The sequence below is a fragment of the Pteronotus mesoamericanus genome, unplaced genomic scaffold, assembly GCF_021234165.1.
Source record: "Pteronotus mesoamericanus isolate MK-2021 breed Mesoamerican mustached bat unplaced genomic scaffold, CSHL_Meso_final contig_181, whole genome shotgun sequence".
In the NCBI taxonomy this organism is placed as follows: Eukaryota; Metazoa; Chordata; class Mammalia; order Chiroptera; family Mormoopidae; genus Pteronotus; species Pteronotus mesoamericanus.
Window position 1 is genome coordinate 2,509,063 of NW_026555077.1, and position 12,377 is coordinate 2,521,439.

The 12,377-nt window shown below is 38.7% G+C and overlaps 1 protein-coding gene across 1 annotated transcript in view; it reads right to left on the reverse strand.

The window, feature by feature from the left end:
- The window catches only part of ERICH3 (glutamate rich 3), a 107,720-nt gene that overhangs the window by 82,673 nt on the left and 12,670 nt on the right, over positions 1-12,377 (reverse strand). Inside the window, exon 2 of the mRNA XM_054566854.1 lies at positions 3,171-3,264. Coding sequence (XP_054422829.1) covers positions 3,171-3,264 — 94 coding nt within the window. The remainder of the gene's footprint in view (positions 1-3,170; positions 3,265-12,377) is intronic.

Sequence of the window (12,377 nt, forward strand, 5' to 3'; positions counted from 1 at the left end):
GAGTACTTTACCAAAGACAGTCAAACTTTAGGAAAGAAACAACCAGAAATTCTGGAGATGAAGAACTCAATAAAAGATAGCAAGAGTGATGCCCTGTCTGGCGTGGCTCAGTGGTTTGGGCACCAACCTGTGAACCGAAGGGTTTCTGGTTAGATTCCCAGTCAAGGCACATACCTGGGTTGCAGGCCAGGTCCCCAGTGGGGAGCGCATGAGAGGCAACCACACATTGATGTTTCTCTCCCTCTTTCTCCCTTCCTTCCCCTCTGTCTAATTTAAATACATAAAATGTTTTTTTAAAAAAAGATAACAAGAATGAACTAGCAAGCATAGGAATTAGAGCTGACCAGAAAGGGAAAAGAGTAAGTGATATCAAATATAGTAATCTAGAAATGACACAGAGGGAAAAAGAGAGACAAGCAAAAAAAAAAAAAAAATGAAACAACTCTAGAAGAACTGATTTTATCAGAAAGAGCAATATTAGAGTAATAGGCATACCAGAGAAGAATAGATGGAGGAGGGAATGGAGAGCATATTCAAATAAATAGTTGAAGAGAACTTCCCAAACTACAGAAGGAGCTGATCCTCAAATCCAGGAAGCAAACAGAACATCTACTTACCTCAGTCTAAAAAGGCCCTCTTGAAGGCATACTATATTAAAACAAAAATTAATGACAAAGAAAGAATTCTCAAGGCAGCCAGAAAAAAGAAGAAAGTAACCTATAAACAAAAGCCCAGCAGGTTATCATCAGAATTCTCAGCAGAAACTCTGCAAGCCAGAAGAGAGTAGAACCAAATATTTAAACTACTAAAAGAGAGAAATTACCAGCCAAGAATAATATATCCAGCAAAGTTATTCTTTAGGTATAAAGAAAAAAATAAGGTGTTTTCAGACATCCAGAAGCTGAGGGAATTTATCACCAGAAGACTTCCAATGTAGAAAATACCCAAGGGTGTGATTCTACCTGAAACCAAGAACAAAAGTTCACAAAACTACATGGAATATTACCAACGAACTTATAGCATAAACAGGGATAATTTGTGACAACAAAAACATAAAATGGGAAGGGGTAAAGGTTTGAATTTGTAAAGGAGCCAAAAACATACAGTGGAGAAAAGAAAGCCCCTTCAATAAATGGTGTTAGAAAAACTGGAAAGCCAAATGCAAAAAAACGAAATTAGGCTATGGTTTGTCTCCCTGTACAAAAATTAATTCAAAATGGATTAAGACCTAATTATAAGATATGAAAAAATAAATTACATAGAAGAAAACATAGGTACTAAACTTATGGACTCTGGTCTTAGAGACAATTTTATGAATTTGACCCCAAAGACAAGGGGAGTAAAGGCAAAAACAAAGGGGACTATATCAAACAAAATGCGTCTGCACAGCAGAAGAAACGGACAACAAAACAAAAAGGCAGCCAACCAAATGAGAAAAGATATTTGCAAACAGCTCCAACAAGAACTAATAAACTTAACACCAAGCAAACAAAAAATCCAATTAAAAAATAGGCAGATGACCAGAACAGACACTTTTCCCAAGAAGACATTTAAATTCCCCACAGATATATGAAGAGATGGGCAACTTCACTAGCCATAAGGAAAAATGAAATACTGCCATTTACGACACCCCTGAGAATATTACGATAAGCAAAATAAGTCAATCAGAGAAAGCTAAGAACCATATGATTCATTCATACGTGGGATATAAAACTGAAACTCAGACACAGACAGCAGTATGGTGGCTACCAGAGGGCAGGGGGATGGAGGGCAGTAGAGGGTAAAGGGCGCCAAACATATGGTGACGGAAGATGTCTGACTTTGCATGTGGGCACGCAATGTGCCATGCAGATCATGTATCACAGAAATATTCACTTGAAACCTATATAATCTTATTAATCCATGTCACCCCCAATATTTTTAAATAAAATTTAAAAAACTAAAATGCACTGGTCTCACCCCATAGTTTCTGACTCAACAGGTCTGGGGTGGAGCTTTAAATTTTGCTTTTTCTAAGTTCCCAGATAATGTTGAACATTGCTGCTTCAGGGAGCATAACAAAACGACTAGAGAAAGAGCTGGATCTTCCTTATTTGAGTTGCCATGCACATAACCAATGTTCAGTTAAGTATTTGTTAATGATGTTGATAAGTAAATGCAAAGTTCTTCCTATTTATACATGAGGCTCACATATTGTTATCCAAAGAAGTAATGTAAAAACCACAGTAATTACAACCACCATTTATTAAGCATTTCTAATTGCCACAACAATCAGAGAGGGCTGGGTATCATTATCTTTATGTTACAATTGAGAAAGTTGGAGCTGAGAAAGTTAAGAGATTTGCTAAAGAGTCTATGTCTTGTAAATGCCAGTGCCAGCTTTCAGCCAGGTCTATCTGATAACAAAGCCACAGGAGACCAAAAGCTCACCCTTCTGAGGCCTACCCAGCCAGAGTGCCAAGCACAGAAACAATTAGAAACGCAATGCATATCCTTTTAACACCATAGCAACATAGCAACGCCACTGGGTTTTAAGAAGGTAAACAGCAGAACTCTTTAGTCACACTTTCTAAAATTACACCCATTTCTCTCGATGGAAAGCTATAGTATTTTTAAAAGGTTTTCACATTACATTTAGAGGAACAGAAATGTTATGGAAATGGTAGTTTGGAACTAGCCAAATACATTAATGTATCAATAAACCATCGCAGAAAATGAAAGTTTTTAAAAATTCAAAGAAAAATTTTGAACTGTTTGTGTCTTCCACACCAAATTCTGTGATTATTAAAAACAATATATATACATATATTTTTTCCTAAAGACAGTAAAGTCCGTTCTATCCTTAATCCTTAATATTCTTAGTCCATAAACTCTGTTCCATATATGAGTTGAATAAATGAATGAATAGACAAAGAAGTGAAAAATGATGTTGGAAACTCAGGGTTTTTCCTCAATAATTTATAAATTGTAGTAGTCATTGTGACCCCCTCTCTTATCTTTTGAAACACAGCCTCACAAGGATAAATCAGAGCTTTGGAAAGGAAGCAATTTTTCTGAAATGGAGGTGGAGGGATATGTCACTAATTAGTTCAAAGAGAAAAACAGAAAAGGGAGGGAATTATTGGACTTAATGAAACAAAAGGGTGGGTAGAAAGTACACCAAATCTTACCAGCCCTGATCTTAAAAGATGCCGCCTTATCCTCGTATTGTTAAAATATCCAGCCAGGTGTTTGTCAGTAAGACTATTGTATGCTGCAAGTAATCTGAAACAGAAAAATGAAACCATTAAGGTTTTATGAAGTGTTGCTTGATAACCAAAGCAATCCCTGACTTCCTCATCCCCACACTACCCCTAGTCATTCATCCTGCTGGCCATTCATGTCTATGTTTAATAAACAGGTACTGCTGAGTAGCCACTGTTCTCCAGGTTTTATGGTAAGAACTGGGAGGTAGTCCTGACATTGTTTATCCTGAAGACAAGTGTGAAAATCAGATATGAACAATTAAATTGGTGTAAAAACATCCAAAAATAGAAATACGTAAAAAGTCCTGGGGATATGGAGCCAGAGAGCACCAGTTGTCAGGAATGTCTTCCCAGAGGAAGACTGTGGAAAAGTTGGGGGTCCTTCAGAGGACGTTTCATTCTCCTGTTGCACCCTGCACTCTAATTCACACTTACCCGCACTTCCTCAACGTGTTTCTTCATGTCTTCAGGGCGCCATGTGCAGTCCCTCCACTGCAAAGGACTGTCCCTCACCTGTTGGCTAGTGGCCTATACCTGTGAGGCACAAGCACCTCTCCTCCCAGGAGACATTTCCTGACACACTCTGGGTGTGCTGTTATGGTACCTTCCACTCCACTCCCCTATAGCCTTGAGTTGCATTACATGTCACACGGTATATTGTTGTTTCTTTCTCAGTCTCTTCTGAGACTAGATTTCAAAGTCAGGATAGTGTATTATTCTTGGCATCCCTACTGATGTTATGTATTGTGTTCCTAAATAATGATGCGTTCAATAAATGAAGGCACAATTTTGTCTGGGACTCATTCTCACTGGCATAAATTTCTAAGTTTAAGCTCAGCAGTTGTGAAGTTTTAATTTCCTCTATATATCTAGAAAATTTCATTAATTTCCATTCAGAACCAAAAAAAATTATTAATCTTTTATTTTTAGAGTTAATAGAGGACAAAATGGTTCCTTGATTACATGCTATACCTTGGCAGATGGTCAATCTAAGGCTATAAATAAAAGTTCAATGCTATTTTTTTCTGTTTTAACCTATACTTTATTAAACAGTATTACTTGACAGAAGTACATACACATATATACATGTCTGTATACATGTATGCAAGTATGTTCATATATATACATATATAAACATAAGTGTATGTATATACAGAGACAGAGACAGGCAGAGAATGTGAGCACACAAGCCTAAACACAGCCCTAACGGAAAACTGTCTTTAAAGAGATACATATCTTATTACCTGTAACAACGATTTACAATCTGTATATTTTATACGTAGCTGATCCTTAACTTATTCAAAGACTAGAACAGGGAGGCACTCATATGGACAATCGAGTAAATCCCATTAGCAACACTTTTACTTAGCGGTTTGCACTGCCTTAATTACACGGAGATAGAACTGTGACCTTTTCCTATCTCTTTTCTCTTTAACACCCCTCTCAGGAAAGTTCCATGCTGTCAAATGGTAAGGAAATTTTAATTTTGTGCACAAAAGAGACTGAAAAGCAGATACAAAGCCCAGAAGTCAAGGTGCCACATGAGGATTGCAGACATATGAACAAGCGTGGAAACCATTATTTCACTGGGTTTATGTAAAAAGACAACCCAAGGGCTTCAGTAATGCACATACAAAACTAGCTCCGATAATGCTTTGAAACTATCTTTTAAATGAACTGTCTTGGTGTCCTATAGTTCATCAAAGGTTTCCTGTCTCCAAAAGGTCAACATTGTATCCCTTACCCTTTCTGAATCTCAGAATATCTTTTCAGCAACTCATTTCAGAAAGGTGAGCAGGTGTCTCTCAGACCTAACAATCATGATTCCACAGTTCACAGATTCTTAAGATAAATCATTAGAATGATATCGTATATAGTCTTTTGTCTGTTTTTCAGGCTCAAGGGGTTTTTTTTTTTTTTTTGTTCTTTTTTTAAGAATAGTTTTGGAAGAGCTGTCAGACCTAAAACCCGATTAAATGAAGTAAGGTCAAAAATATGGGATTCCATGGACCTTGATTTCCTTATTAACTGATAAAATATGCCCTTCATTTAGTCCATACTTTGTAACATCTTTAATATTTAGGTTTTAATAACAATGCTTAGCCAGCTTTGGCACCCACCTCATTTTAATTCTGCTCTCTCAGCTCCTACTGAATGAACATGTGTGCACAATGCCCCTCCTCTCTCAGTTAAAGGTCGGACAGATTCAGGTTCAATCAAAACCTTTGTACACACCTGTTTTCATATCTATCCCTATTTTGGAATGATTAAGGGTCTAGGTTGGGATGCCATTTGTGAAGCAGCTCCTTCCAAGACTATCGTCACAACTTGAGGAACAATAACTACTGGATCTGCCCGGACATCATTTCTTCATCAGGCAGTGCCTGAATTACTTTTAACTGAAACGTCAGATTAATGAACTGTTTGATAACAAGAAACTGTACTAGAGTAAATTACATACAGATTTAGTAAAACGGTTGTTATGAACTAAATGTTTGTTTCCACCCCTCCCCCCAGAACTTGTATGTTGAAATTGTAGCCTCCAACCCCCAGTGTGATGGTATTGGAAGGTGGAGCCTTTGGGAGATGACGAGGTCATGAGGGTGAGTGGAGCCTTTGTGACTGGGATTAGTGCTCTTATAAGAGAGACCCCACAGAGCTCCTTTGTTCCTGCCACCCTGTGAAAGGGCCATCAAGAAGATGGCTATCTGTGAACCAGGAAGTGGGTCCTTCCCAGACATCAAATCTCCTGGCACCTTATTCTTGAATTCACCAGCCGCCAGAGCTACGGGAAACGGATTTCTGTTGTTAAGCCACCCACCGGGTGCTCAGCATTCTGTTATAGCGGCCGGAATACACTGAGACAGGAGCCCGTACTAACATGCCCATTGTATCCATATAAATGTCATGCCTGTTCTGACCATCAACGCTCCTTCCCAGAAGATGACAGTGCTCCTATGTCTGAGTCACACCATGGTCCCTCTGATCCTTTCCAGTTGCTCCTCTTCACGTCACTTGGTATGTGCTTGTAGCCTCCCTTGCATTTATTCAGTTACAAGAGCTTTTCTGACCCAGTCACTAACTTGGAGCTTTTCTGAGGTTTCTGCCTTTGTCCTCTCCATTCACTGCCACTGTTTTTCTTCCTCCCACTCTCCACCCTTTTCTTTCATTATTTGCACTCGGTATAACCCTGAGCCAGATGAGGTCAGCTCGCCCTCGCCTTGGTGACTGAGCTGCACCGTGGGCACTCCACTCCCTCTGCAGGTAACTGCCAAATCTGGACTTCCTGGTCACACCGCCTCAGTCCCACGATCCTCTCCTGCTGCCGTCCATGTAGGATCCACTACTGCGCCCACCAGGCCACTGTGACCATGTCACTCAAAGGCCCTACTATTTACACTAAGTCTCACAACTAACTAGCCAGACCAGTCTAACTCGCTGGCTTCTTTATGAGATGGATGAGACTATTTACTCACCCCCTATTCATTGGATGGAAAATGACCCACTTTCTGGCTCAGCGCCAGAAACAAAAGTCCTCAGGAAACAAATACACACCCTCCATCCCCATGGTGCCTGAGGGTTAGGGTTGTGGCTGCTGAGTCACTGGGAGTGCTGCCTTCCCAGCTGCAGCCTCTCAGCACTTAATCCTCGTAACCCGGCCTCCCACCATGTTGAATATAGAAACAGGGCTCTGAAGTAATGAAGTGAGCGATTCCTATCAAACTTTCCATCTGCCCCCACAGAGAGGGTGTCTACCCCATAAACACCCCAACTAAAAGGAGAGGCGCTGAAATATTAATCACATACTTTTTTTAAGCGCTGTTCTCACATCATTCTATAAGGCACTGGGACACAGAGATGGCACAGACCCTTCACTAAAGAGTCTGGTGGGGAAGTGTGCATGTGCAGAGTGTGTATGTACTTGATTCTCCCCTGTGTTATAAGCCAATTCATTGATAAATAGTTACCGAGAGTGTCTGAGTGTCCCAATGTCAGACCCTTTGCTCTAAGCTGGGAAAGAAGTGTAATGTCCCTATTCCATTCCGCGCATCACAAAGCACTTTCGCATACAAACTCTTGTTTTCTTGTAAATCCTTGGAATGCAGATTATATCTATTACAGATCTTCTCTCTTCCTAAAAGGGAAAAGCTCCCAACACAAGATTATCGTTTAATGTTAAGGCAGTCCTAGAAAAACCTAAGGTAAGGTACCATGGGTCAAAGGAATCCTTCTGGCCTGCAGCCATCTTGAACCCCAGCCTCCTCTCCCAGCACTGCCTGCCCCCACGCTGACCGCCCTTGTGGAGGGCGAGGGATGCAGCAGTTAACACTCCAGCTCCACTTCAACCCTGTCTCCACCACTGCTGCATCTGTAATCTGGAGCCAGGGCCTGAACTTGCCTCTGCCTCGATTGTTCTACCTGTCACACAACATTCTGCAAGTGATTATTTATGTATTCTCTCAGAAGAGGAAGCTTTCTCTCCAGTCTCTTTTCTTCCTGATCAGTAGAATCACCTTTAAAAGTCCCTTTGCAAACCATATATTTGATAAAGAGTTAATAAACAAAATATATATAAGAAATTCATCATGATGGAAAAATATAAATCATAAAATATTCTCAGAGAAATGTTATGCTACCTAGCATAAAGACAGAAAAATTTTAAATGAGGTGTCTTATAGACAAAAATGAACAAATACTTAACTTCCATTTCTAATTAGCCATAACATTAGTGTAAAAACAATGTACTGAAACCTTTAGATGTTCCTACTCTTAAATGTATATATACATTTCTGCAATCTCCTTTATTCTACAAATTTCCTTAGCAAACTTCTTCAGAGAGAATATAAAAAATAATGTTTGCTATAACCAGTTTTATTTAGCTCAAATTGTAACTTAGCCCATTTCAATTAATAAAGTTAATGTAGTTTACTATATTGCTCACATATTAGCATCTGAAAACACAAATTTATTATCCTGTAGTTCTGGAGGACAGAAAGTCCACAAATGGGTCTCACTGAACTCAAGTCAAGGTAGCAACAGGGCTGCGTTCCTTATGGAGGTTCTCAGGAAGGGTTCTTTTTCTTTCCTTTCCCCGTCCCAGAGGCTGCCCCTGCCCCGGGCTCCCGGCCCTCTTCCGTGGCTGAAGCCAGACATGGCAGGCTGTCTCTCTCGTGATGCCCTCTCTCTAGCTCTGGCTCTTCTGCCTTCCTTTACCTCATTTAGGGACTGTTGTGATTACTTACACTGGCTCCATCCTGACTAATCCAAGATCATCTTATTTTAAGGTCCGCTGACTAGCAAGGTTAATTTCCATCTGCAATGTTTATGCGCCTTGCTATGTAAAATAATGTAGTCATGTGTTCTGATGATTACAACGTGGACATCTTGGAGAGACCATTGTTCTGTCTGCTCTAAGGTTTTTCATATATGCCAGATGCCAGGGAGCAGAAACACTGGACACTTAGTGTAACAGCTAGTGGGCTGTAACATACATCCGCTAGTGATCAATCATGCCAGTGACCCCCACTTTCCAAAAAGACACTTCCCAGACAGAAAAAGACAATTTTAAAACCACATTCAGTGTACAAAACAAGTTGGAGCCTACGGGGCTTCTCTAACTTTAATGTGTCAAATGTGATCGCTGAAACAAATGAAATAGAGGTACACTAGAAGCACTTCAAGCAATTTACCATATTTTGTCATGTGTAATGCGCTCCCACATTTTGTGTGCATTATACACGGGATTATTATACCCATTATAAAGCACATCCTTATTTTTCCCTCAAAAATTTGGGCAAAAAGTACGCATTATACACAGCAAAATATGGTACATTTTTTCTCATAAGGATATGAGTATAGAGGTAACTGACTTCATCTAATATGTAAGAGGATAAATTAGTATGTAATTGTATTCATGTGAAATATCATTTACTCAACATTTAACATATTTAATTAAATTCAAATAATTATATGAAACACTAAGTAAGAAGAAATTTTTGCCAATTACACTGTGGCCTGGCATTGATTGTTAGTTGCAAATGATTTTAGTAATATTAAAATGTGAAAATAATTACCTTAGTATTGATGAAATAGGTTACCATATATGTTTGCTGCTGTACCTATAGAAATGTCTGGGGGAGAAAAAAAACAGAAGGCATATAGAAGAATATGGAAGGATTCTTACTACTAAGAGCCTCAAAATTAGATTAGAGAGAAAGATTTTATACATAAAACAATTAGAAAGCACACAGAAATGTTTTTAAAAAGCACTAACAGTGGTGTTTTGGGACTGGCTCATACTGACTCCCATGAGATAATTGTTAAAATCTTCAGGAATTTTGTCAGCCATTGCTAGCTTAAAATTGGCCATCATGGGAGTATTTGCACCTCAGAAATTGGCAAACACTACAAAAAACTAGTTTACCAGTACGCTACTGACTAAGTTTAAAAAGTAAGTGTCAAGATATATCACAGTGAATAAATAAGATAATTCATTACATGAGTCAACATACAGAAGTATGCTTTCCATACTTTTAAGCCAGGAATTATTCTTGTATACAATATTTGACCAAAGGAGCTCATATGCACATTCCACTATGGCCTATCCCTAACAAAGAGAACACAAGGACTCTGGCAAATACATTTGTCAGTAGCATTTCAATCAAGAAATGTTATACAAGATATCTCTTTACATTACCACAAATGAAAAGTTTCAACTCACCTACCAATCTGGAAAAACTGATTATACCATTTTATGCTTAACAGAATTGACTGAGACTTAGGTGAATGAGCACAGTTTTACTACTAAAGAGGAAAAGCCTGATTGAGAGGCGCTTTGCATCTCAGAGGTCACTAAATCTGCAATTTGTAGAGAGTGTGATTCTGTTCAAGGAGGGCCTACATCAAACCTCCACTACCAAGGCAGGCTTCCAGCAATGACAGACAGGTAAATGTTTCTGCCACAAGTACTTGTATTGGGAAAGCAAGTTAAACAAATCACAGGTTACTGTGGCTTGATTGCCTTCGTGTTACAGTTTACAGGGAATGGAGTTCCATCCCCGACCCAAATACCTCTTTCATTGTCCATCAGAAAAGATGTGCAAGGACCCACGGAATTCCAGCTGTGCGAAGAGACTCATCACACTCAGGCCACCCAACCGAGCTTAAGGTTTTGAGTCTAAGCAAGATTCTTAGCAAAGAAGTTAATAAAATCTAAACTGAAATAAATTCCCCAAATAAAATATCTGAAAGCACTGCCAATAACCAGGGGAAAAAAAAAACAAAGAAAAATTAAACTTTTTAGCTTTCCTTCACTAAAAACTCCCTATGATTGATGAGAAACAAAATGTAGGAAATATGTGACCTGATACCTTAATTCTCAAGAGGTACAATTTCCCTGTAATTAAAGGCAAATAAATCTATATCAAACACCTCCTGCCCAAAGTAAATTTGATGAAATAAAAAAAGGATGAGACTTGAAGCCAGAAGACTTGAGATGTAATTCTAATTCTACCCCTTTCAAGATGGAGGATGCTGAGGAGTTCAATCTTCTTCCCTTTACAACTATCACCATGACATAAAATGTTGTGACTACTTCCTGAAGTGGATAATCATTGGATTATAGAAATTCATATGTGGAAATGACTGCCAGTCCATATGTGGAAAGGTCTAGCCAGTTCCCCTGAATTTTATATTCAGGAAACTGAGGTTCTGAAAGTAGGTATGGTTCATCTGTAAACTCAAAGGCCTCAAAAACAATGTCACAGTAATTCCCATAAACTGTACCTACCCCTTCCCGAGGGTCCTTGTCTCACTACCTCCCACCAGGATTTCTTTCGTGCATGCTTAATCACTCCTTTAGATTCATGAGATTCCTCCCTGTGTCCCTCTCATAAGGTACAAGTATGGAGCCATGACCACAGCAAACAGCCAATATTTGCTGAATGAATGACTACATCAGTTAATGGAAACTAAGTATATTGGTCCAATTCCTTGACACATATCCTTTTTTAAAATCCATGTATAAGGATCATAGCCTTTCTTCTGCTTCAGGATAATAACTGAAAGAAACCTCTAACAAAAGAGGTTCACAAGCACGCTTTAAGTATTGGGGCCCTTTTTAAATGCAGACTGCTCAGTGTGGATGATCACGCTGACAATGTTAGTTTTGTTGTTTTGTTTTTGTCACACAGTGTCTTTGCAGGGTACTATAGAGTTGCACTAAAAGAAAAGAATTCCATGGAGGCAGGGAAAAAAAAATAGCCTTTTCAGGAAACTTGAAGAAAGACCAGTACATAAGAGCAATTGACATTGGGGTCAATTATTTACCAACCCTTTAAAAGAAAATTCTTTGCCAACTAAAATTAGACCACAAGTCTTTGCTGCCTGGCACTTTATAGAGGGGTACTGAACTGGGATCACATAAATGATTTTATACTACATTCTTTATTCTTTTTTATTTGCACCCAAACCTGCCAGATCTCAGCAATTATCTTAAATATTGATTTACAATTTCTCTCGGCTTATTCTAATGATGCAGCCAGATGAGAACCATAACATTATCTTATTTATAGCCTTAATATGATGGCTTAAAGTCAAACCAAAACTGGTCTCCAACTGTGCTGACTGCTGGCAGGATAGTTCTGCAACGTTCACAGATGAGTCAACAGGAAAGCAGTGCACAGGCACTCGGTAGGCCCAGGTGCACTAAGGCTGATGAGTTCCCTATAATAATACATTCTTTGGAGACTTAAGAATCTTACATCTTTGAGCAGAAAAATAAAAAATTATGGCCACTTAAAAATATGCATTAATAGAAAAATAGAATAAGAATTAAGAAAGATAATGAGGCTGTTTGGAGCAAAGGTGAGAGAAGGGAAAGTTCTAGAAATCAATTTTCATCACTAGCATTTACTGTTCACTTAAATTTCTGTAGGACACACAGTAAACACTCTATATGATATGAAATATATATTTTAATTCTTAAAACAACCCTGCAAAGTACTAATATGCTCCCTCTTCATAGATGAGTAAACTGAGGTATAACTCACAACTTGTTAAAGAAAAATGCAGAATTCAAATCAGGGACTGTTCTGTTTTGACTGCTAAAGTGAACTGTGTCCTATGAAGTAC